General features: G+C 47.8%; 1 protein-coding gene across 1 annotated transcript in view; it reads right to left on the bottom strand.

The window, feature by feature from the left end:
• The window catches only part of GRID1 (glutamate ionotropic receptor delta type subunit 1), a 684,852-nt gene that overhangs the window by 270,651 nt on the left and 390,001 nt on the right, over positions 1 to 24,200 (bottom strand). Inside the window, exon 5 of the mRNA XM_052640513.1 lies at positions 1,098 to 1,151. Within this exon, the coding sequence (XP_052496473.1) occupies positions 1,098 to 1,151 (54 nt within the window). The remainder of the gene's footprint in view (positions 1 to 1,097; positions 1,152 to 24,200) is intronic.

Raw genomic sequence — 24,200 nt, 5'->3', positions numbered from 1 at the left:
AAAACCATGAAAAGTGGGCCTTGCAAGCAGTTACTATCTGATACTATCTGCAAAATAAGAAAATAAGCCACCCAAAACTCTTTCCGCCGTGGTAGCACTGGGCTAATGAAGAAGCACACATTGTAAAAGCATAAATTACCTGCACAATAAACCTGCATCTTCTAGAGTGTGGCCATTAGAAATCAATCAGTTAATTTAGGAGCAACGGAAGGCCACGGGCTGATGAAAGCCCGTGCCAGGAAGCACTTTCAAGAGTCAGCTATATTAATAGCTGGCAGGGGTCATATGCACTGTCCCAGAGGGTGCTTCCTGAATGGATGTGCAGGCAGAGGGGGCTTTTCAGGGAAGCTAGGGCGTGTTGCTACAGGCCCCTCCCATGTAATGTCTGCGGCGTGAGCAGGCCAGGGCGAGTCAGGGTGTAAGCGGTGGAAAGCGGACCACGCCACCATGAAACCTCGATGTCCCCATTCCTCCCAGGGCCCAATCCAGTGGGAAGGCCACCTGGGAGAGAGATTTACTGTTTACTCCCTTTAAAAGGTTACACTGACCCACTACCTGAGCTGCACAGGGGGGTGTGTACACACACGCACACACCTATACAGATACACACATACACACACTGACGTGCATGCATTAATGCACACACATCCATACACACTCTCACAAATATATAGTTACACACTCACACCCATGCACTCGTACAAACACACAGTCACATAACACGCATACACCTCAGACTCCCACAAGAGGCGCAGCCTCTGGCCCATTCTGCATTCCTTTGCACATGCCCTCTGCATCCCCTTTTCTGGCCAGCCTCATCTCTCCAGTCTCTGACCCCTGGCAGGTGGCCTCCCCTCACCCAGCACATCTAGTGCCTGACGCCACTTCCTCCCGGACTCAAGTCTGCACTGTTTTCCTGGCTCCCACCTGCTCCAGGTGAGCAGCTTGGCAATGCCCCATCTAACTCTCTCCCCTGCTGTCTCGCTCAGTGAAGCCCTGGACTCCACTCTAGCACCCCAAGTACAGGTCACTCTGTACTTTCCCGAGTGGCAGGAGCTCAATGTAAGCCACGCCCTTCAGCATTCTGGAGCTCTTACCTCATTCACAAAGACCCAGTGGCTGTCCTTGGAAGCCAGGTTGGTCTCCACAGCCTGTAGAGAAAAAGAAATTTAAGAAAAAAATATGAACAGAAGCAAGCCAGAAGCTGGCAGACACACAGGATGACTGCTGAGATGGAGTTTGATAAACATTGTTCTTGGAGAATTTTTTCCTCACAAAACACGCCATCCCCCTGGGGCAGCTCTGGCTGCCTTAGCTACGAGATGCATCATTTGAACATGGACATCTGATTTCCTGCTGTTCTTTGGAATTCACATGCACTGGCCCCGAGCAAGGTTAGAAGCTACAGCTCCTGTAGGCATCACAGGGCAGCGGGTGGGGACATCCCTCCCTTTCTCATGTCAGAGATTGCCTGCACTTTTCTAGAGGGTTACTGGGGTGGGGGATGTCTCATCATTGCCCAAGGCTAGAGACTCAGGAATCTGGAACAAGGGATTTACAGCTGCTTGGCCAGCCAAGCTAAACGATACCCAGGAAGATGGCAGCTCACAGCCAGGGCTCTGAGCTGCCTTCAGCTCTAAAGAACCCATCAAGGACCCTAGAACTGACTCTTCTTTTGCTCCTGAGCAGTGACCCCCACCCCCCACCATTCTCTATTCGAGCATTTTATTCTGTTTCTTTATAGCACTTGCCGGGTCTGCACTTGACTAGTTTTCAGCTTATTTATTTCTTATTGTCTATCTCCTTTAACCAGCTGGGGTCTCCATGAGGTCAGGGCCACACCTGTGGCCATGATATTTGCATCTCAAAACCTTCCACTATAACCAGCACATCCTCAATGTTCAGTATATAAAGAATACTGTTGTGGAACATATGAATGAAGGATAGGAGAGCTCGGCAGATGGGACCCAGTTACTTATTTTGCTTCTCATGTGTTTTTAGGAGTGCTCTTTCCCTTTTTAGACTGGAAATCCAACTACTTTAGCACATTAAAAAATGGGGCAGGTGTATGGGATAATTTTGAACATTTAAAAATTTCTGTAGTTTTCCAAATAAAAAGACTAAGTGTATGTAGATTGACCAAAGAGGAGGAATTGATAAGTTTTCCGGCTTGTCCTGTAAGAATACTCACAGTTAACACATGCCAAGTATTGCTGAGTGCCAGGCAATATGCCAGGCCTTCTATGAACCTGGGAGAGAGTTCAGATCATAGTTCTCTTTTATTTTCTTTTTATATTTTTATAATGTAATTTTATTACTCTTTATTTGGAAAGATACAGAAAAAAAGCAAATGTTCAAAATTATCCCATAAACCTACCACATTTTTTAATGTGTTAAAGTAGTGAGAACTCCCCATGTATCCCTCCAAATTCGTCCCCCAGAGACTATTCCAAATGGCCCCTTCCAGAACTTTTTAGTCACGTCTGCATGTGTCTTCATACACTCTTCAAACTGATGTTCTTAGCAAAATGGGGTCATGAAACACACATCAGGTTTCAACTATCATTTTTGACTTATCAGTATATGAAGAATATCTTTTCCTCATCAGTATACAGAGGTTTGATTCGCTCTTCTTAACAGGTGAGGCATAGAGGGGTAAGGAGCCTGCAGGCTCCAGTGACCCAGCATATATACGGCACTGCCATTGTACAGGGCCTCAGTGAGAACCACACTTCTGCAAGGAATGAACATGTTTGCTGGTCAACACAATAAGCACATGGAAATAGGGCCTGTGGGGTGCCTAGGCCAGCTCTAGCATCCCAATCCTTTGGACACTAAGGGTGGTCACTGGTGAAGGACACAGACGCTCCTTCTCCCACCTATGAATGAAAAGGTGCCATCCCCTGTGAAGACAAGTGGGGACAAGAGTCCAGACTGGACTGGAGGCGATGGCCTCCACCAGCTGGCATTTATCACTCTGGTCTCTGTTTGTTCATCTGTAAAATGTACACAACACTTGCTTCCTCTTGTCTGCCTATATAGGTAAGATATTTCGGTCTCAAGAAGCAGCAAACACGCAGAGTCGTGTCCAGGGAAGTCCCAGCCCTTCCCAGGAAGCAGCAATGGGAAGTGTGCACCCCCATCCTCTGTGAGTTCCATCCTCACCTCTCGACTCATCTACATTCTTAGATCCTGAGAGTCTTCTCTGGCCGCAGGAGTCCTTCCCTTAAGAGACAGGTGCCCATGAAAAGCTTTCTTCCTCAGGATGCAAGAGTTATGTCTAAGAATACCTTGGCCGCTCCCTCCCAGCCAGAGGCAGAAGGTGCCAAGCACTCTGTCTCCTGCACTTGTATGAAGGAAGCTCTGAGAGAGGCCGTGCCCTATGCCTGGGTCCCTCGTGGGGCCGTGAACTGAAGACTCCTTTCTCGACATTCTACAAATTCCATAAACGATACTGCAAAGAACTCACAGGGACTTCGGAGTCAGCAGCTCTCTGGGGAACCCTTAGACCCTCAGGCATGGTGCCCGGTCTATAGCTTCCTTCCTCCCAATACACAGACTGTCAAGAATGTCTTCAGAAGCTCAGAGGCCCAGGAGGAGGTGGGGAGGGAAATGTGAGACAGGCGATCTGAAGTCACCGCAGCACATAGCCAGGCTGTGACTTGCCTCCATTCCTGACACCTCAGCATTTCCTTAATGCTCATGTGGAGGACAACCAGTAACATGCCCATCAAATCTGCACAAGATACAGAGCCGGGGGTGTCATGACATCTGAGAAAGCTGAAACACTGAGCCAAATCTAAAGAGAGTTGAACAAGGCTGAACTCAAAGCCCTACACTTACTTTCCAGGAGCAGAAGGGCACATGGGGAGATGAGACTTGAAAGTGAAGACCCATGAAAAGGCAGGGGCTAGAAGGTCTGTGCTGCCCTTGGGGAGCTGACTAGTGGATCAGTCTGCTTGATGGAGGGCACTGCAGACTGGAAGTGGTCACGGAGTTGGACAGTGTAAACTGATGGCCAGTTACAGTCACCAGGGACAGTCCAGGAATGCAGAGAGGCTGCAATTGATCCTTACAGCCTCTGAGAGCTGATTCAGGACCAAGGTCTCCAGTGCTCGGGTAAGGAGATAACAACTCAATATAAGAGAGAACTTTCTGCCACCCTGGGAGGAGCAAGGCCTCACTGAAGAAATGCTTGAATGGAAGGCAGATAGTTGGACCATGAAAGGTATGTGGATATCAGCATGGAGCTTGACCATGGGTGAGGGGTAACACCCCATCATCACTGGCATTCTGCAGCCATGAATCTCAGTCTGGCTACATGTAAGAACCTCCTAGGGAGCTTTGCAAAATGCAGACCCTGGGGCCCTACTCCTTGGAATCCTCATTCACTGGGAATGGTCATGTGCCTAAGATGCTGTGTTCTTTCAGAGCTCTGAGCCCTGAATCTTCGCCTCCAGAGCTGGGAGCTCTCTAGTCCCGAATGTGCCATTTTGTGAATCTGAAGGTGTAGGTGCATCTTTACGGGTGAGAGGTCCTCCACTGTCCCTGCAGGAGCCAGCAGTGCAGAGGACCTAACTCAGCGGCCAGGACATCCCACGCTCATCCCTGCTGCAGCAGGTGAGAGCCCCAGCTACATGCAGGCATCTTCCCACCAGGTCTCAGACTCGTGTGTGGAAGATAATGACGGAGAGAATTGATCAGAAACCCCACAGGACAACTGGCCAACTTTCTTGTCCTACTTTCCCTCACCAATTAGCAATTAGCTAATTTGTTAAGCCTCTTTTCCCCACATGGAGATAAATAGCACTTGGCTGCAGCCTTTTCCAGAGGGTGCAACTCACACAGAAGCTGAGATGGCTGGTGAGAAGGAGATGCAATTGCAGATTTAGCAAGAACACCCTCCCCTCCCCGATGACTGGAGACCTGCTGCCAGCTCCCTGGGCAGAACCCTAAATGCTCCAAGCCCAGTGGATGGCGTCCCCTTCTAAGTACATTTCCCTCATCTTCTCTAGCCACAAGTGAGGCAGGTGGAGGCCCTCGAGATCTCCCTTTTATCTCAGAGCCAGCAGGGTAAGGAGAAGGTAGGCAGGCAGAGCATGGTCAAGCCCCAGGTCTGCCTCTACTTAGCTGAGTGCTCCTGGGTTAGCTACTCCACCTCTCTGAGCGGCAGCCCCATGCCTGCAGGGTGTTGAGATGCCAGCAGTACAATCGATGCTGTGCCCTGGGGCCCCTCAAATCCCATTAGGAACTGAGCGCACTGGCTCTCCAAGTGCATCCATTGCCAGTGGCAGACACTGACCAACTGGCGGAACTCTCCTTGGCACTTGTGGAAATGTGCACTCTTACGAAGGACTAGGGATGCCACGTATCCAACCTCAGCTGCCCCGTTCCACTACGGGGACTGTTTGGAGTGTAAGCTCAACTGTTTCCGGGTTCCTTCTGCAGGACCTGCCCACACGGCCTCACTGCTAGCTGCCTCTACTTCTATGATCCACGTTCCCACTCCCTTGCTGGGCTCTTCTTAATTCCCCTGGGGAACTTCTTAATAAATCATCAGCACACAAACTCTCACATCAAAGTTGGCTTCTGGGAACCCAACCTGAGACAAGCACCTCCCATCTTACAAATATTATGAGAACTAAAATGAAATTAAGTTGAAGCTTCCATCCCAGAAAGCAGCTCACTATGGGTCATCAGTGAACATGAAGACCCTCCCCATTCCTCTCACTCACATCTCTTGCCTGGTTGTCACTTGATGGTCTTTTTTGAATACATAGAAATCTCTATACATTTCTATACATTACACAGTAATTACTCATGTGTTCCTTTTTTTTTCATTCAGTAGACAGCACTAGCCACATAGAGCAGCTGTTCCAACTCTCCTGGTTACTGGTGAGAGCCAGGAGTCTCATCCCATGACATCACAGAGCCCAAAGTGGCCTGCTGCTGCTAAGTCACTTCAGTCATGTCCGATTCTGTGCGACCCCACAGGCGGCAGCCCACCAGGCTCCCCTGTCCCTAGGATTCTCCAGGCAAGAACACTGGAGTGGGTTGCCATTTCCTTCTCCAGTGCACGAAACTGAAAAGGGAAAGTGAAGTCGCTCAGTAGTGTCCGACCCTCAGTGACCCCACGGACTGCAGCCTAACAGGCTTCTCCATCCATGGGATTTTCCAGGCAAGAGTACTGGAGTGGGGTGCCACTAAAGACCAATAATAAACACATCATGCAAGTGTGGTGAGCACTCCTCCTTCCTGAGCTCATAGACCCTTCAAAGCAGCACAAAGTGGGTTTCTGCTATTGTCATCTCAACCATGCTACAGGTTTACTGCTGGAAAACACTGCTGGCATCTGCAGAGGAGTGTTGGGCAGCTAGGTAAGTAAAGGGCGGCTCCTTCTTTCCACGAGCAGGGCAGAGAGCAGACCTGACCTTCTGCTCTGGGTGGGTTCCTGGTCGCTGGCCCACTGCAAGTAGGGCAGCTGGCTTCCTCAAACCACGCTTCTCTCCTGCAGCAGGCCACTGAGACTCCTCACTAGAGCATACAGTAGCAGGAGATAGAGTCCTGAGCAATTGCAGGAGCTCTGCACAGATGTGTGGGCCCCAGAATCTAGGTCTCAATGAACCCAAGGGCTGCTTGTAGTAACAGCAAAGGAGCCCTAGTTAGGTCATAGCTGTGAGTCCCTAAAAGGCCATGCCTGACCATCAGAGCCCAAAGGCCTGGCTCCTGGGTTCCCTCAATAGACTGGCAAGCAGAGAGCATTAGAAGAAGAACTGGGGAGGTGGAAACTGGTAAAGAATCATGCTGACTCCTGCTTTAACCCCTTGTGAATAGAAGAGACCCAAGATGCTTAGGTGGCATGTAGCCCAGGCCAGGGCTGGGACAGTGGACATAAGCAGCCATGGGAAGGAGCATCGCACACAGAAGCTGAACTGGACACCTGCCCTGGTTCTGATAAGCACACTGTCATAGGCTGACCCCGCTTAAAGGAAGCGGAAAGCCGCTGTCCTTCCCACACCTGAGGAAGGGAATGCGTCTTCTCGTCTGTAAGCAGCAGCCCCTGTCCGAACCTCAGGGAGCCTTTTTCCATGGCCGGTGGCATCTGCAGAGCTGGGGTATGAGTGACGTGGGACATGCCATCCTACAGACCTACCAGGGGACATTTAGATCCTGTCCTGGCCACCCAGCTACTTTGATCCCACAGTTCCCATAAAGAACTGGATGCAGACCAAACCCCAGCTCCTGGTTCCCAAACGCTCTGGACAGAAAGCACAGCCAAGAATTGGATGTGTGGGGCTACTTGCCTGGAAGAGGGTGAAGAGGCCCCCCTACCCACACAGAGGTAAGAATCAGTGCTAATATACAAATGCCTGGAAGGAAGCAGAGGAGACAGGGGTCCTGAAGGATCAGGAGAAGTAGCTCCAGCTTGGTCCTGTGTTCTCAGCCTTTCATGCAGGACCAAGTTGCAGCCATTTCTGAGAGTGAGGAGAATCTGCTTTTGTCATGCACCAGCCAGATACTTCAATACAACACATGTACTTCACGAGCCACAGGCCTCACTTTATTCGCAGCACCCTAAGGAGCCGGGAAGTTCTCATTCCCATTTCACAGCAGACAAACTAAGATCTACATCTAGACCCAGACTCACCAGGCCCCTCAGATTCAGAGACTGAATCTGAACTTGGGCCCTTTTGTCCCCTAAACTTGTGTTCTTTCCCCTTGAGCATGCTGCTCTCCCAAAAGCGTGGTCACCCATCAGAGCAAGTGTACAAGCCTTCAAGCCTGGCCCTCTGACCATGGGAACAAAACAATCTTTTCTTTTTCCATATCTAAGAAAATACCCTTATGACTCATGGTGCCTACCTTCCCAGGTTAACTTGTCCTCCTAAGTCTGAGACCGTTGTTTCACTTGCTTTTCTCAAGTCTGAGCCTATTTCACTTTATCTTAGCCTCAAGAAATACTAAATGGAGTGGAAAAAACCTCCACATGGAAGCCTTCCAGCAACATCGCTGAGGATTTATTTTACAAAGTGCAAATGCCACTGACTATTTATGTACGTGTTAATTGTTGGCCATGTCTCCATCCCCCTCCCCCAAACTGGGAGCCTGAGATAATGAAAGCTTGTCGACGATAAGCATCTTTTAAAACCCCAACTCTAACATTTCAGAACAGTCCCCCCCTGGAGCCCAAGGCCTGGCATTTTCCCAAGGACAGACATGGAGCTAACTTTAAAGACCCACTGCTGTCTTTGCAACAGCATGCTATTTAGGAACAATTCTGTCTATGCAATGTCACCCCTCTGGAGCATGATCGAGTGCAACGCCCCTCTTTGCAAGGAAGGGGAGGAGCTGGTTGCAAGACTATGGATGGTCCTGGGAGCCCAAGGAATGGTCCCCAGGAGCCCAAGGAGACCAGCAAAATAGTCACCACGAGGCCCAAGTTTCAGAAGATATGCCCAGAACTACCATGAGGAAACCCATTAAGGGCAGTTAGCACTGAGCTGCATGGTGCCACACCGTGCTTCCTTCTTGGGAAAAGGGCCTGAGCTTCTGGTCCAGATACTCAGCGTCTATACTCCAGCCTTGCTTCCAGAACCCCTTGGGGCCTTGCTTTCACGAAAAAACTGGTGGATTACCCCTCATCTCTTCCGCCTCCCCTTATCTCTTCCCATGGCTCCTCCTTACTCTTACTCCTTAGCTCTTCTGGCTCCATCCTTACTCGTAGATATCATGGAGGAATCTTGGGTCCTGTATCCCAGCCACACAAGGCCATCTGGGTAAGGTGTGGCAGAATTAATCTTGTGGAGCTTCCAGAAGTAACTCTGGGACACTGAAGAGGCAGATCTGAGCCTGTAGCCTGGGAATGCAGGGAGCGCTCTGGCTGGGCCAGGCTGGATGGAGGTGAGGGTTACTTACACGCTGGGTCCAATGACTGACACTCACTAAACAACTCTGCCACGTGACCCGGAGCTAAGCCCTCTACAGGTGAAACTTCCCTGGGTCCTCAAGACAGCTCATTGACAGAGGTTCTGAACCTGTAGGTGGGGAAACTTCCCCGAAGCCTCCCAGCAAGTCAGTGCAGCCAAGGCAGCACAATCCAGCCCTTCAGACACCAGAGTCCATGTGCTTTTGAGCATATTGTGCAGACTCAGGAACTGAGCAAAGACAAACTTACTCTTGGCACTTTCTGTAGATGTTTAATGCAAAAACGACAGTTGAGCTGGAAGGCGATGCAGATAGTGGTGAGGCCTGGCATGTGGAGCTAAACAGACTTCTGTAAAGTTGGGTCCCACATTCTGGAGTTTCCTGCCACCATCCTTCCCCAGAACTCCTGGGTCAAGTGGTCCTCTGATTGTCACAGGGCTTCTGTATATGGAAAGCAGCCTTCAGTCCCTCACCAAGAAGTGAGTTCCTCAAGGGCTGAGGTCTGATGTAGTCACCACACAGCCCTGGCAGATGATGAACTTCAGAAAAATGTCTATGGAAGGAATGAACGGGTGGGTCCACACTCCTGGATATTTCCTGGTGCTCAGCATGAGGAAGGTCAGGGGCACAAGTACGAAGCCCAGTACAGCACAAAGGGATACTGACACACAGGCAACCACAGCTTTGCACAGCAGGTACCAAATTAATGGAAACCCACACACATGAGGCCTTTGTCCTCACTTCCCACAGTATCATATGCATTTGATTTCCAGTTTACATTGTGCCATGCAAAGTAAGTCCTGCCTGTATTTGAAAGCAGCATCCTTTCTCTGCAACTCTGAGAGAACCTGAGACTGAAATGAAGTGAATGTGAAAGACAGATAAATGCAAGATAACAGGACCTTTAGAAGCTGATGGAAACATAATCAAATTTTAGAGCTTTTCTGTGGGAATGTAATCATTTCTTCACTTCTGCTGAGTTCTGAACCTCCTGATGAAAGTTCCCATTCATCCTATATCCCGCCTAACAATACAATAATTTCTGGACTTGGTTGGTCCATCAATGGCATTTTAAAAGATATTACTATCACATCAGAGAGAGTGTTATTCATGAGATTTGTTTCTTGCACTTGCTTTGATCTCAGAAAAACTATTATGTTGCTATTGGGGAAAAAAAAGAAAGCATAATGGACTAAGTACATGTGAAAATCTGATGGATCTAACAATTCCTAGTCAATCATGACACATCCCTGGCCTCGGTCCCCACTGTTTACCAAGTTTGAGATAAACAGCTCTTCTAAACTGCCTTCCCACTTTGAACAGAGGGCAGAAGGGCCAGCCCACGGCCTCTGGGGGATGAAGATTCATTACAGGTCATTTGTTGATCCTTCAGATGAAATAGAGACAGGTTCCAGGGCTGTGCAGGAAGTGCAATTGACTGTAATAAAAAGTGAGAATATGCTACATGTGGACAATTTATGAAGAAGCATTAATATCAGCAGAAAAATGAAATGGAGTCTGCTCGCAGGCACGATCTGTTTAATAAGATCAACTTGAAGAAGTGAAGCCAGGCGGTACCAATGAGTAGCAACTGATGGATACTTGGATTTTAATCAATGGTCCATAATTTCCCTGCCACCTGGAGGGCAGAGAAGCCAAATTAGGCCCTCCATGTTCTCACTCTCACAGACACCCAAGCTATCCTAATGGGAGGGGGTGGGAGTCAGCTTTTCTGTCAATCTTGCATGATGGAGGAGAAAGGTATTCCTGGTCCGGTCCTTGGAAACGTCTCCATAATCATTTGGGGGATTAGGGTGTCCAGTAAAGCCATGGCTTCTGAGCTTATTTACACTTGCTCTGATTTGATGAGAGCAGCCGTCAGTCTCTGCAGTGGGCTGTGAACAGTCTCACCACATGGTCCCCCAGGGGGCAGGGGATGCTGATCTTGGGTGGCAGGTGGCTGCACTGAACCATTTCTCATAAACTCTGCTGTTCAGCTCCAGCTTCAGATGATTTTCAGACAGAAGCAAAGCAAAGTCTAAAACTGGTTAAATGTTTTCTTATTCTCCCTCCCACAGGTATCTGCATGTTCATACTAGAGCCTGAGCCAGTGCTGCGTGGATCCAAAGACCAGCTCCAGGGACCCACAGCATCAGATGCTGCTGAAGGAGAGAATGGGGACTGTTTGAGGCAGAAGAGTCCCTCCCCTGCCACTGGGTCACATGATACCTCAGAGGCCTGTCCCACACACGAGGTTTGTCAGCCCCAGAGTCCGAGACCCACAGCGGGACATCCGTTGGGGGAAGAACTACACTGTCTGTGTCGCTCAATTAAAGCATCAGTGTTCAAGGTTAACACCGTGACCCCTTCAATTCGTGCCAGGCAAGCCATTTCTGCACATATATCTAATTCCTTTTCCCAACCTAAATTGTTTTTAAAAGATGGAAGCGTCTGAATTCTTTTTAAGGCAATAAAGTTGAAAGTAGCAATTCTTTACCACGCTGATAAGAGCTGCTGGGTGCAATTTGTATTCTTTTTTATGAGCCTGACTTTTGAGAGAATGAAATAGGAAGAAAAATGTCTTCTTTTTAGTTCTGGAGACAAGAACCACTTCTTCCTCAGGGTGTTGGGGAGGAGTTCCCTGGCTCAAGAGTTGTCAGAAAACAAGTCGCTGATTCGTGACACAGGAAACCCAGGAAACATCCTCTGCTGGGGTGGGCACAGGGGCTGGGGAGCTGGGGTATCAATAGCTGCTCATCTTGGTGCTCTGCTTAGGATTCTGGATCCCCTGAAAATGATTCAGAGTTCATGCGCGGGGCTCCACAGTCTTGGGGAATAAGGAAGAGAGGGTGTGGCAAACTCAGTGAAAAGAAGGAGGAGGAATATATTTCTTTTAGAATCCACAGTAGAAATTGCTTCACAGCCTTTGAGATGGTTTCTTATCAAGTACAAAGCCTCTGTACAATTGGAACCCAGACCCAGGCACGGTCAGGAGCCTAGGAGTCCTCTGAGCCCAACAGGGAAGCCGTGACACTTTGCATTGAGCTGCTAAGGTGTACTGAATAGACGCAGAAGCCAAATACACATGTGCTTCATCCCCAGGGACGTGGCCTAGCTACCCACCTTCCACCACTGCTGCCTGCACAAAGAACCTGGAAAGGCACTACCCATGAGATGGCATCATGTGGAGAGAAAACGCTCTGAACACAAGGCTTCCAAGCTCAGTACCTGGAGTAGAAGAAACATTGAAGGAATTTACCACCACCCACATCCTGCAACCTGCCTTGATTTGAGGCACCCCACTGGTTTAATCTAATAATCTTGGTATTAGGCATCACCTTGACCCCCAGGACAGTTTTAAACCTTAAACTCTCCAAATACTCCTATTTCCATGCATGTGTGCATATATATACACAACACACACACACACACACACACACACACAAATAACTGTATTTCATTCACTTTGTGGGAGAAAGATGGGACACAAACAAAAAAGATTAATATTAATGTATCAACAAACATAAAATGTTCAACACAGACATTACTATAGCCCTCTGAAATTCTTGCCTCAAATCCACACTCATCTTTCCATGACCAGATTTTTTGTATGAACTGCTGCTGCTGCTGCTGAGTCACTTCAGTCACATCCGACTCTGTGCAACCCCATAGACAGCAGCCCACCAGGCTCCCCTGTTCCTGGGATTCTCCAGGCAAGAACACTGGAGTGGGTTGCCATTTCCTTCTCCAATGCATATAAGTAAAAAATGAAAGCAAAGTCGCTCAGTCATGTCTGACTCTTAGCGACCCCATGGACTGCAGCCTACCAGGCTCCTCCATCCATGGGATTTTCCAGGCAAGAGTACTGGAGTGGGGTGCCATTGCCTTCTCCTATGATATGCTTATTCTAAAAAGTAAACCTCAACTACATTGTCAGTAATCCTTGCAACAACCATGGAAGGTGATCGATTATAATAGCATCTTAATAGAAGAAGAAAGTAAAGCCTACAAACTATTAACAGTTTATAGCTAAATGGTCAGCTCTTTGGAGTCACAGGCAGGAATAACATTGTCTCTGCCCAGGAGGGAGAGCCCAAGTGCACAGCCCAAATCACAATAGCACAAGACAGCCTGTTCCCACGTCTTGAGTAGCCATCAGTCCTAACAGACTCAAAGGGCCAGGAAGCTCAGGAGAGGCTCACCCCCTCCCTGAGTGGTCATTCAGGGTGGACGTGACTCATCTCAACTCTGTCCTCCCTGGTACCAGTTGGCTGTGGCCCAGGGAAGGGCCAAGTGCTGGCTAGTGCCCAGCTAGCAGTACAAGGGCCAGGGGAAGGCCACCAGCAGAAGTGAGAAGCTTCAGGCTAGAAAGCAATTCACTCCATAGGCCTCCTGAAGAAAGAGCAGGGCATGACGGAGGCCCCAGGGAGAAAAACAGGATTGTCTGACTCATCCACATTGTGGATTAATGAGATCGGTGGGATGGAGAAGTCAAACAGGAGGTGTCATCCTCAGGAAGAGCCAGGAGGTGAGAGGGAGACAAGAGCAGAACCCACACGCCCATCTGGCAAGCATGTCCAGGGGATCTGCGAGGCGCCAGGTGCCATGAAGGGCGCTGCACATGGAGATAAGGCAGTCTCAGGCTCCACCGTCAAGCAAAACAAGCTGGCAGGGAGAGACCAACCCAGACAGAGACAGAATTCCACTCGACCAGAGGACAACGTGCAGTGATGAAGATGTTTCCAGAAAATCAAGGCCCAGACACTAAATCGTGCCTCTGGCAAGTGGAAGCCCACATGCTGGGGGTGGGTCCTGGTGGGACAGGAGGGTCTTTCAGTCTAAGGAGACAACATGTGCAAGCCTGGAGGTGAAATGGGACATTCAGTTAGTAGAGCATGGTGGTTGAGTCATATTTTCATATTTTATGAATAAGGATGTGGTTCTAAAGTAATTAGAAGAGGTAAAAATCAGTTATAATCAAAATTAGCCATGGAGGTTTCTTAGCTCATGGATGTAGTACAGAAAGATACAATTTGTGTAAAGAACCCTATAGCCAATCCTCTAACTTTTACTAACCAATGTTTCTCTATGGCAGCCCTCAATTAAAGCCTCATTTCCTTCCCTGGGTGGCTCAAATGGTAAAGAATCTGCCTACAATTCAGGAAACCCAGGTTCGATCCCAGGGTCAAGAAAATCCCCTGTAGAAGGGAATGGCAACCCACTCCAGTATCCTTACCTGGAGAATCCCATGGAGAGAGGAGCCTGGTGGGCTACACAGTCCAGGGGGTTGCAAAGAGTCAAACAAGTCTGTGCAACCATCACTTTCACTTTCTTTCGCTTTCTTCCCCTGAGTGTATTCACTAACTCACCACTCACCTGCCCAGCCCTGTGACGTCATGTACCTTGCCCTGTCCTGTCACATCACGGAGCTATCCAAATGTCCTGACCAGAATCTCTTCTGGCCTTGCAAGGGGAGACATATGGTTAGAGCTGCATTCCAGAAAGGTCAGACCGGCCCTGCGGAGAAGCCCTTGAGACCACACACCCATTCTTTCCAGCAGTCTCTTTCTTACTACGTGCAGCTTCACCGTGCCCACGGTCTGTTGGTGAGGCAGTCACAGCATCATCTGGCTTCAGTACCTCTCAACTGTAGTTAAATGTGCGTGTGAACCATCCTCACTGATGGCCACACTGTGGCCCATAATCGGGGGTGGAAGGGCTCGCAGCACAAAGCACGAGTTACGAGCTGAAATACTGCCAGGCCCCCGTCAGCAGGGCCTTATGCTATGCAGTCACATCTGGCCTTTACCCTGTGAACTGGGAACTTCCAGATTGTGGTCAACTAAATGGAAAAGGCTTAGGAGATGATAAAAGTTCTCCTAATAAAAAAAAAAAAAAACTACACTGAGAAAGTTTGAGATATATTGTATCTATATCCCTACCTTGAAGAATGACAAAGGCATTCACAGAAATGTCCTCAAAATGCTATGGGCTGAACTGTGGCCCCTCCATATTTATATGTGGCTGAACTGTGGCCCCTCCATATTTATATGTGGAAGCCCTTCAAAATGCAACTGTACGAGGTCGGCCAAAAAGTTCGTTCGGGCTTTTCCATCACATTTTATGGAAGAAATGAACGACCGTTTTTGGCCAACCCAATATTTAGAGGCAAGGTCTTTAAAGAGTTAAATTAAAATGACGCCAGTAAGATGGGCCTAATCCAGTGTGTCTGGTGTCCACCAATAACAAAGAGTAAGAAACACCAAGGGTGCAAGCTCACAGAAAACAGGCCAAGTAAGGGTGAAGAAAGAAGGCAAAACTGATGACAAGACAGGAAGGGAGACCTCGGAGGAAGCCAGCCCTGCAGCTTAATCTTGCACTTCAAGCCTCCGAAACTCTGAGACAACATTATGAAAACGCCAGTCCCTACTAAGCCAAGCAGGGGACTATGACTAGAGTATTTTCTTGCTTGTACCACTTTAGCTTTCCTTACCTTAGGAATTACTGTGATTTGTATTTATTTGTACAAGTTTGATAATATATTTGTCCAAACGCTCAGCCATAGAACAGTCTTTCAGTTCCCCTCCTCTCTAGAGACAGCCTCTCAGCGCCCCCTCTCCACTGCTCCTGTGTGGACCCCTGCCCTCCTGCTGGGTGACAGGGGCTGTCCTGAGACTCTCCTTATCTGTTCTGCTGGCTGGATTGTCCCTACTTGTTTTTACTTTTTTTTTTTTTTGGTTTCTGTTTTATTTTTCTAAGCTCATGCGACAACATCTTCCTAAGAAAAGGTTCATAGACTTGGGCTGTAAGTTTGCAAGTCTATGCATGTTTGGAAATTTTTTATTTTTTTTCTATCACATTAATTGATGATTTCACCTAGACATAAGAGGGGAGTGGTGGCATTAGTGGTAAAGAACCCATCTGCCAAAGCAGGCAGACGTAAGAGACACAGGTTTGATCCCTGGGTAGGGAAGATCCCCTGGAGGCGGGCATGGCAGCCCACCAGTAATCTTTCCTAGAGAATCCAATGGACAGAGGAGCCTGGTGGGCTACAATCCATAGGGTTGCACAGAGTCAGACACGACTGAAGTGACTTAGCACACACACAGTGACTCACCCATAGAAATAGTGTTCCTCCAAGGTTTTTTTGTATCTATCATTAACCCTAAGCCCCCTGATGTCATTCTGACCCATTTTCCCTTTATGCCACCTGCCCATCTTCCTCCTCTCCTCCTTCTACTTCTTTTCTTCTTTCTCTCTCCCTCTTTCAATGACCCACCCCAAACCCCTGCCCCACATTCCTGCCTTTCTCTTCTTGGTGCTTAGAAACTCGGCATTGAAGTACCTTAATGTGAGTCTTCTTTTCCTCTATTTTTGGCTAAGAGCTAAATGGTTGATAGGACTTTTTAGTCTGAAGACATATTCCTTTTGTTCCTAGATATCTTCTTGTTTATTTCTTTGATATCTGCCTTCTCTTCATTGTCATCTGTTCTTTCTCTAGAATTTCTGCTAGAAGAACAGTGAACTTTATGGACCGAACCATTAATTTTTGTCAAGTTTTCTCTCTCATTTTATATCTCTTTACTTTTGATTATACTTTCCTCAACCTTGTCTAATAGTTCTATTGGATTTTTTAAAACTCAGCCTTATTTTTTCGCCTTCAGTTGCTATTTTGTGCTCTCTGTTCTTTTCCATAGTTTCTGTTCATGTCTTAAGCAAGAAATATTTTTAATTTCCTTAAGATCATCAGTGACATGGTTTTTGATGTTTTATTCTGTTCCCTGAACTAAGCTTGCCCTGGATGCCTTTTTCACTTTTGTTTTGTCCTCTCTCTCATATAAGAGATGTCCCTCAAATGCAGAATAATCCTCGGTTGCTCTTTCATGTTTAAAGTGAAGCATTCAAATGCCATTTGCAGCAACATGGATGCAACTAGAGATTATCGTACTAAATGAAGTAAGTCAGAAAGAGAAAGACAAACACCATATGATATCACTTATACGTGGAATCTAAAACATGGCACAAACAAATCTATCTATGAAACAGAAAGAGAATCACGGACATAGAGAACAGACTGCTGGTTGTCAAGGGGAAGAAGGCTGGAGGAGGGTGGAGTAGGAGGCTGGGGTCAGCAGATGGAAGGTTTACATATGGACGGATAAACCAGGTTATGGATAAACAAGGTTCTACTGTATAGCACAGAGAACTATATTCAATATCCAATGATAAAGCATAATGGAAAAGAATATTTTAAAAAACAATGTATATACATGTATAACTGAATCACTATATGCTGTATAGCAGAATTAACACCACACTGTAGATCAACCATACTTCAATACAAAAAATAAACTGGGGGCATTCACAAGCTCACTGGAGGGCATGAATGTGGTCTGTAGACCATGGACTGGAGGGCTTCCTTGCTTTTGCATTGGAAGGCACCTCTCTCCTCCATAATTTCAGCTTCTGCAAGTCTTTTCTCCAGTTCAGATTCTCCAGAAAAGACTCTCCCTATATCCTACCTGAAGGGTATTGGCCAGCTACTGGCATTCTGAGAGCCGGAAGAGGAAGGAAAGGTCCCACTGCTCACCAAGCGGGTCTCTGTTTAGCTTCTGCTGGTTTCTGCCTCCTGCCTCGTCCCACTGTCTGTGGTGTCTGGGTTCTAAGGCTCTCAAGCAGGTGGAACCACAACATCTTTATGATCGGCCAATGGGGTTATAACACCCTCACCTCAGCTGAATCAGTTACCTTCCGCCACCCACTGTCTATTTTCCAAAAACTAGCCCCAAGATCTCACCACTGCTCTCTCCTCCCAGGGACTCTTTGACCTTGTGGGTTTTTAACACTTAACGTCACTGTTATTTTAAAATAGTCAGGGGGAAAGAGGGATTAAACATGGGCAACAAATCAGAATTGTCTCATCAATCAGAAATCAATAAAACTGAAATCACTCAGGTTAGCAGTTTCCTTATATGCTCAAGATAACTAGAGTAGGTTTTTGTTGTTGGCAACTGAACACACTGACCAACCCAAGAAGGCTGATGGAGGGCCCAGTAGGGATAAAAATGGCCTGTGCCAGGGCTGATGAAAAAGGGTAAGGTGGAAGAAACACTAGATTAAAAGGAACATCATTTTTCCTGCAGTGAGCCTGGAAAACTAGCTGAGAACTCAAACTCCAAAACTTCTCATGCAGATCTCATTAACTTATTTTCATAAGCTTTGGGGCAGGGTAGGGGGCTGAGACTGCTCACCCAGACTTGGAGATGAGAAAGGGACAGCTACTCTTCTCGGCTCTAGTCTCTAGCCCCTGGAGGCTGTCTGGGGCAGTGTGTTCTTCGCACGATCATGCCGCTGAAAAGGTACAATTTCATAGAGAATTCTTGATCACGCCCACAAGCACATTTTGGGCTCAGGCTCTGTTTATCACTCCTAGAGGGGAAGGATGTCAGATTCTTATTCAACAGCTTCATTCTGCAGCCCATTTAAATAACCCTACATCTGGTAACCCAAGGTAAGGACAGGGAAGGACCCATCTGCAACCTGGGGAATGACATGATATCAGTTGGATGTGTGGGAGATCTGGGGATGCATAATAGCCTGTTCAAAGGAATAGTTCAAACATACTGACTCACTTTGATCAACACATCCCTCTAGAAGGATGAAAGATTTAAGAATCTGTAGAATTCAGAAACCTGGGCTCCTTTAACATAAATCCAGGCTGAGGGTTTCCTAGGCATGTCCTCACTGAGGGTGAGCCTGAAGGCAACAAGGGAACCCATGGATGATGTCTCTTTCCCCAGTTAGACCTGTTCTGTTGGGAAGAGACGGGTGAAAAGCAGGCATGCATGCGGTCTGTGGTTGGGTGAGCTGGCTTGAGGGGGCCCCAAAAGGGAGATGGGGAAGCAGCCTGGAAGGTGGGAAAGGCTTCATGGAGGGAGGGCCTGGGCTGGAAGCATGAGAAGGTTTGGAAAGACTTAAAGGAAGAAGAAGGCCATTAAAAACCCCAGGTAGGAAGTGGGACGATGAGCAAAATGGTGAAGACAAGAGGGTGCAAAACATGCTTCTGCCCTCAAAAATAACAGTGATATAGACAAATGGCTCTGAGTCCAGAGTGCCCACAGAATGCCCCAAAATAGTGGCTGGAAGTATCCCTATTGACAGAGACAGGAAATATAAGGAAACCCCAGCAAGGCTGGGGATAGCAGAGGTAACCACTCACCTAGGACACGTTCGACCGAAAGGAAGCACCAACAGGCTGGGGGTGGGACGGAGACAGAGTCTAGGGGCCCCTCTGAGAGAAGAGACTCACGTGAGTGGCCCCTGCACCATGCATATTGCGAGGTGTGTGTATCTTTCCCTCCAGGAATTTCTACAAAGCCTAAACTTAAGGCTTCCTTTTTGACTCTAGTACATAGCACACTGTATTTACATTAACAAAATTATACGTTCTTCTCAAAAAAAGAAACAAAAAAAGCCACTTCACACGTCAGGTTCTGCACAAGCATGGTGAAAAGTATCTCTTTTTTCTTTTTCCTGAACACTTTTCCAGTAAAATATCTGTGTGTCTTTGACGGCAAAAAATGCAGTTAGTGTGAAGAGGGCCCTGAGAAGCCCATCCTGGCCTATATATACACAGGCAGACAGGAGGCCAGTGGGGCTGGCTGGGGTCACTGGCCAGGCCAGGCCTGAGGGTCAGGCAGCCTACCTGTCGCAGAAGGACTTGGTGGGAAGGGGTTGTCCGGGGGCTCCTCTGACTCCAAGATATGGTTGGCGAACAATGGCCCTGTCCACAGCTAAGCCCTGGGGACCTTGGTTCATATAACGCCACCATGAAACTTTAAGGCTTCCTGAGTCTTTCTGGCTATTTTCAAAAAGATGAATTCTAAAAGGCATTCATGTCATGGAGAAAAAGGCTGGGTGTAGACATCAGAGAAGTGAGCTTCCCAAAGTCCAGAGGAGCAGCATCTGATACTGGGTGTGTGCCAGTCACATGCTGGGCCTCAGACAAGCACGGTACATAACAGACGACCTCGCCGAATCCTTACAACAGGGCCCCTTACGAGGCTGCGTGTGTGCTAAGTCACTTCAGTCGTGTCCGACTTTGCGACCCTATGGACAGTAGCCTGCCAGGCTCCTCTGTCTCTGAGATTTCTCCAGGCAAGAATACATGAGCAGATAGCCATTCCCTTCTCCAGGAGATCTTCCCGGCCCAGGAACTGAACCCACATCTCTTATATCTCCTGCATTGGCAGGTGGGTTCTTTACCAGTTGGGCCACCTGGGAAGCCCTTTCATAATAGCCATCATCCCTGTTATTAAAGGTGAGACAGCTGATGTCACATGACCCACCCTTGTTCACACAGGAAATAAGAGATGAGCCAGAAGAGGATCCCAAGTCTGCTGGTGACCACAGACTCAACTGTCTCCCAGAGCAAACTGAGGCAAGGTGAGAAGCCCCGGAGGAAGGCTGAAGAGCATCAGAGATGGAGTTCCAACCTGGGCATCACAAATATCCTTCCACGAACCTGCCCCAGGATGGCTGCATGGGGTTGCCCGACCTCTAGACAAAGGCAGCTGGGAGAGCCAAAGAGCACAGAGTATCAGCCTGGTTCCCCACCAGCCCAAGAGCTTTCGAGTGACCAACAAGTGGCCGTGTGAAGGCCCAGTATGGACAGATCATAGCTTAGTCCATCTGCCTTGCAAAAGAGCTGCAGTTCACTATCCAAAAGACATTGTTCACTATTCATGGCTAATTACACACAAAGCAAGATGGATGCGCCAGGCACTGTACTAAGTGTGTTCCATGTATCAGTCTCCTTAATTCCCTCAGCAACCCTACAGCACAGGTACAATTATCAGCCCCATACTACAGATGAGTAAACTGAAGCGCAGAGTGTTCAACTTGTTCAAGGTAGCAGGGTTAGACAATGGCAGAGGCCAAGCTCAGACACTGACCATTGTGTACACTACCTCTCCTTATTCCAAGAACTGCTCTGCATTGTGGGCATGCCTGAGGAATACTCACAAAGGCCTGCTATGTGCCAAGGCCACTGTAGGACCTGGGAATACAAACAAAGCTGCGGTCACGCCTGCCTCTCAGGATGTCACCATCATCAACACAGACACACATCCAGGTCTAACGAGGCAGGGGCTCCTGGAAGGGGAAGGATGCACAGGGCAGTAACGGAGCACAGTGAAGGGCATTTAACCCCCACTCAAGGAGTCAGGGAAAGTTTCTTGAAACAGATGATGCTGGAGCTACATCTTAAAAATGAACAGAAGTGACCCAGCAAGACAATCTAAGAAATACCACTTTTTAATTCTTCTAAAGCGTTTAAGCTCTGCCTTGTGCCAGGTCAAATCCCTAGGAAGCTCCTAGTCTGGGTGATCTCATTCCGGCTTTCCCCAGAAAAATCTGTACTGAACTAGAATCTCACATTGTTTATGCCTTTGGCTCTCAGCCAAGGCTGATATAAGCAGCAGCCGTATGAATCACATTTGCATTGTTTGTAAAACTGCAAGCAAAGACACTATCCATTATGTTGTTCTATGTCCCTTATCTAGAAACTCACGTGATAAATGCCTCCCAGAGCACTAAGCTAAAAAATAAAATCAGAAATAGAAGCCTCTCTCTCAGGGGCATTCATCTTCATAGTGAGCACTGAAGGCTATGCATTTTGTCAACTTCTACTGTTGCCTTGCCTGCCAGGAAGCTCAGAACTGAGGCTAATATTAAGAGCTTCCATTAGCCTATGTTTTTTGGCCTAAAGTTCCATTGCCCTTGATTATTTGGCTCTTAACAATGTACTTTTATGTTAATGAATTTACGGTTTTATATTGTTTTAAAGGGCTTCCCTGGTGGCTCAGACAGTAAAGACTCTGCGTGCAATGCAGGAGACCCAGGTTCAATCCCCGGGTTGGGAAGATCCCCTGAAGAATGGAATGGCAACTCACTCTATTATTTTTGCCTGGAGAATTTCATGTGCAAAGGAGCCTAGCAAGCTACAGTCTATGGGGTCGCAAAGAGATGGACACGACTGAGTGACTAACACACACACACATACACACACACACACACACACACACACACTGTTTTCAAACCAGACCTATAGTTACCAATGCTACTGTGACACAGTGCATGTGGAAAACAGCTGAGTAGGCTTGCTTACTACTCAAAGCTACGCTGATCCCCAACTCATTAATACTTACAATTTCCCATTATTTTCTTTAAACCCTCAGTGTCCCTTTATACCCAGAATGGATGAATACACATCTGCAGTAAAATATGAAAGGGCCAAAACAGCCCCCATCTGCCACCTGCAGGATGGGTCTTCTCAGAACACAACAAAGACTCGTCCCTCACACCTCTCCAGGCATGACCCCCTCCAGGACTTCAAGAAAGCTTTGGAGACATGTTTTTTGGGGGACTCCAAGCATCAAGGCCAGATGCTAAGAGGCATTTGAGATAACTGCAGGGAACGGAGGTGCTCTGCCACCTTTCAGATGTGTGTCAGTTTGTGTGTGTGTACATGCGTGCATGCACGCGCGTGTGCTCAAATCCATCCTAACTCTCATGCCCCATCTAGGCATGACCGATGCTTTTTTATCCCCTTCCACAAAATGAGGTTGCTATGAAGCGTTTCAGAGATGATGCATCTGACATACAGTACCTGACATACAGCAGGCACTTAACAAAAGTTATCTCACCCTCATTTCCTCTCTCCAGGCTAGATGACAGTCTCCATGAAGCTGAGGACTGTGAATGCCTTACTGTTTCACTTTGGTGCCTAACACAAATCCTAGCCCTAGGAGCTATCAGATAGATACTAGTCTTAGAATACTAGCATTCACGTCCTTAGAACACCAGTATTCAAGATAAATACTGCTTGGATGAATGAATGACAACAAACCACAGTTCTGAACAGATGATACAATACAAAGCTGAGCTTCAATTTTGCTCCTCCTTTTACTCAGATGTGCAAAGATAACACAGCCTCTTTGTTTTCCGGAACATTCTTCACAAGTCTCCATCCCCACTCTTGGGCACTAAGGAAACAGACGTGGCTATAAAAGACACAATCAGTCAGACACAGACAGACTGTGTCTCAGCTGCTTTCGGTTTAGCTGGCCTCCTTGGTGGATGCTCAGTATTCTATATACCCTCTCCTTGCTGCTGTCCTTCTCCCCATGGACAGGCTTCATGGTCTCACTGCATGGAGCTCTCTCCTCTGACGCAGCTGGTCTGGTCTGGTCTGCTACTTTGCCCCACATGCTGGTCTTGCTGGCAGGGTTGCTGGGTGGTTTCCGAACTAGGTGAGGTCCTGGTGGTCTTGCCTGGCTGCCTTGACGCCCATGATTCTTGGATCCGGGTCAAATTCCAGCCATGTCCTCCTTTTGACCATGAGATAAATTGTATCTTGTATGTTGTGTGGTCCCCATGCAACCCTTGCAGGAAGAACATTCCATCCTTCTCTATGGAGGTTCTAAATCCAGCTATTCCCTGCCTTTCACAGCGGACATTTCCAAATGTTCAGATCCCCTACCTAAGTCATCGCGCTTTCTGGCCCAGGACTGAGTAGAGAGCAGACCAGAGTCACAGTGTATCTTCCTTCAGTTCAGTCCAGTTCAGTCGCTCGGTCGTGGCCGACTCTTCGCAACCCCATGAACCGCAGCACGCCAGGCCTCCCTGTCCATCACCAACTCCTGGAGTTCACTCACACTCATGTCCGTCAAGTCAGTGATGCCATCCAGCCATCTCATCCTGTCATCCCCTTCTCCTCCTGCCCCCAATCCCTCCCAGCATCAGACTCTTTTCCAATGAGTCAACTCTTTGCATGAGGTGGCCAAAGTATTGGAGCTTCAGCTTTAGCATCATTCCCTCCAAAGAAATCCCAGGGTTGATCTCCTTTAGGATGGACTGGTTGGATCTCCTTGCAGTCCAGGGGACTCTCAAGAGTCTTCTCCAACACCACAGTTCAAAAGCATCAATTCTTTGGCACTCAGCCTTCTTCACAGTCCAACTCTCACATCCATACATGACCACAGGAAAAACCAGAGCCTTGACTAGACGGACCTTAGCCAGCAAAGTAATGTCTCTGCTTTTGAATATGCTATCTAGGTTGGTCATAACTTTTCTTCCAAGGAGTAAGCGTCTTTTAATTTCATGGCTGCAGTCACCATCTGCAGTGATTTTGGAGCCCCCCAAAATAAAGTCTGACACTGTTTCCACTGTTTCCCCATCTATTTCCCGTGAAGTGATGGGACCAGATGCCATGA

The sequence above is a fragment of the Budorcas taxicolor genome, chromosome 5 (assembly GCF_023091745.1).
Source record: "Budorcas taxicolor isolate Tak-1 chromosome 5, Takin1.1, whole genome shotgun sequence".
NCBI lineage: Eukaryota > Metazoa > Chordata > Mammalia > Artiodactyla > Bovidae > Budorcas > Budorcas taxicolor.
This window is presented reverse-complemented; position numbering and strand designations above follow the sequence as displayed.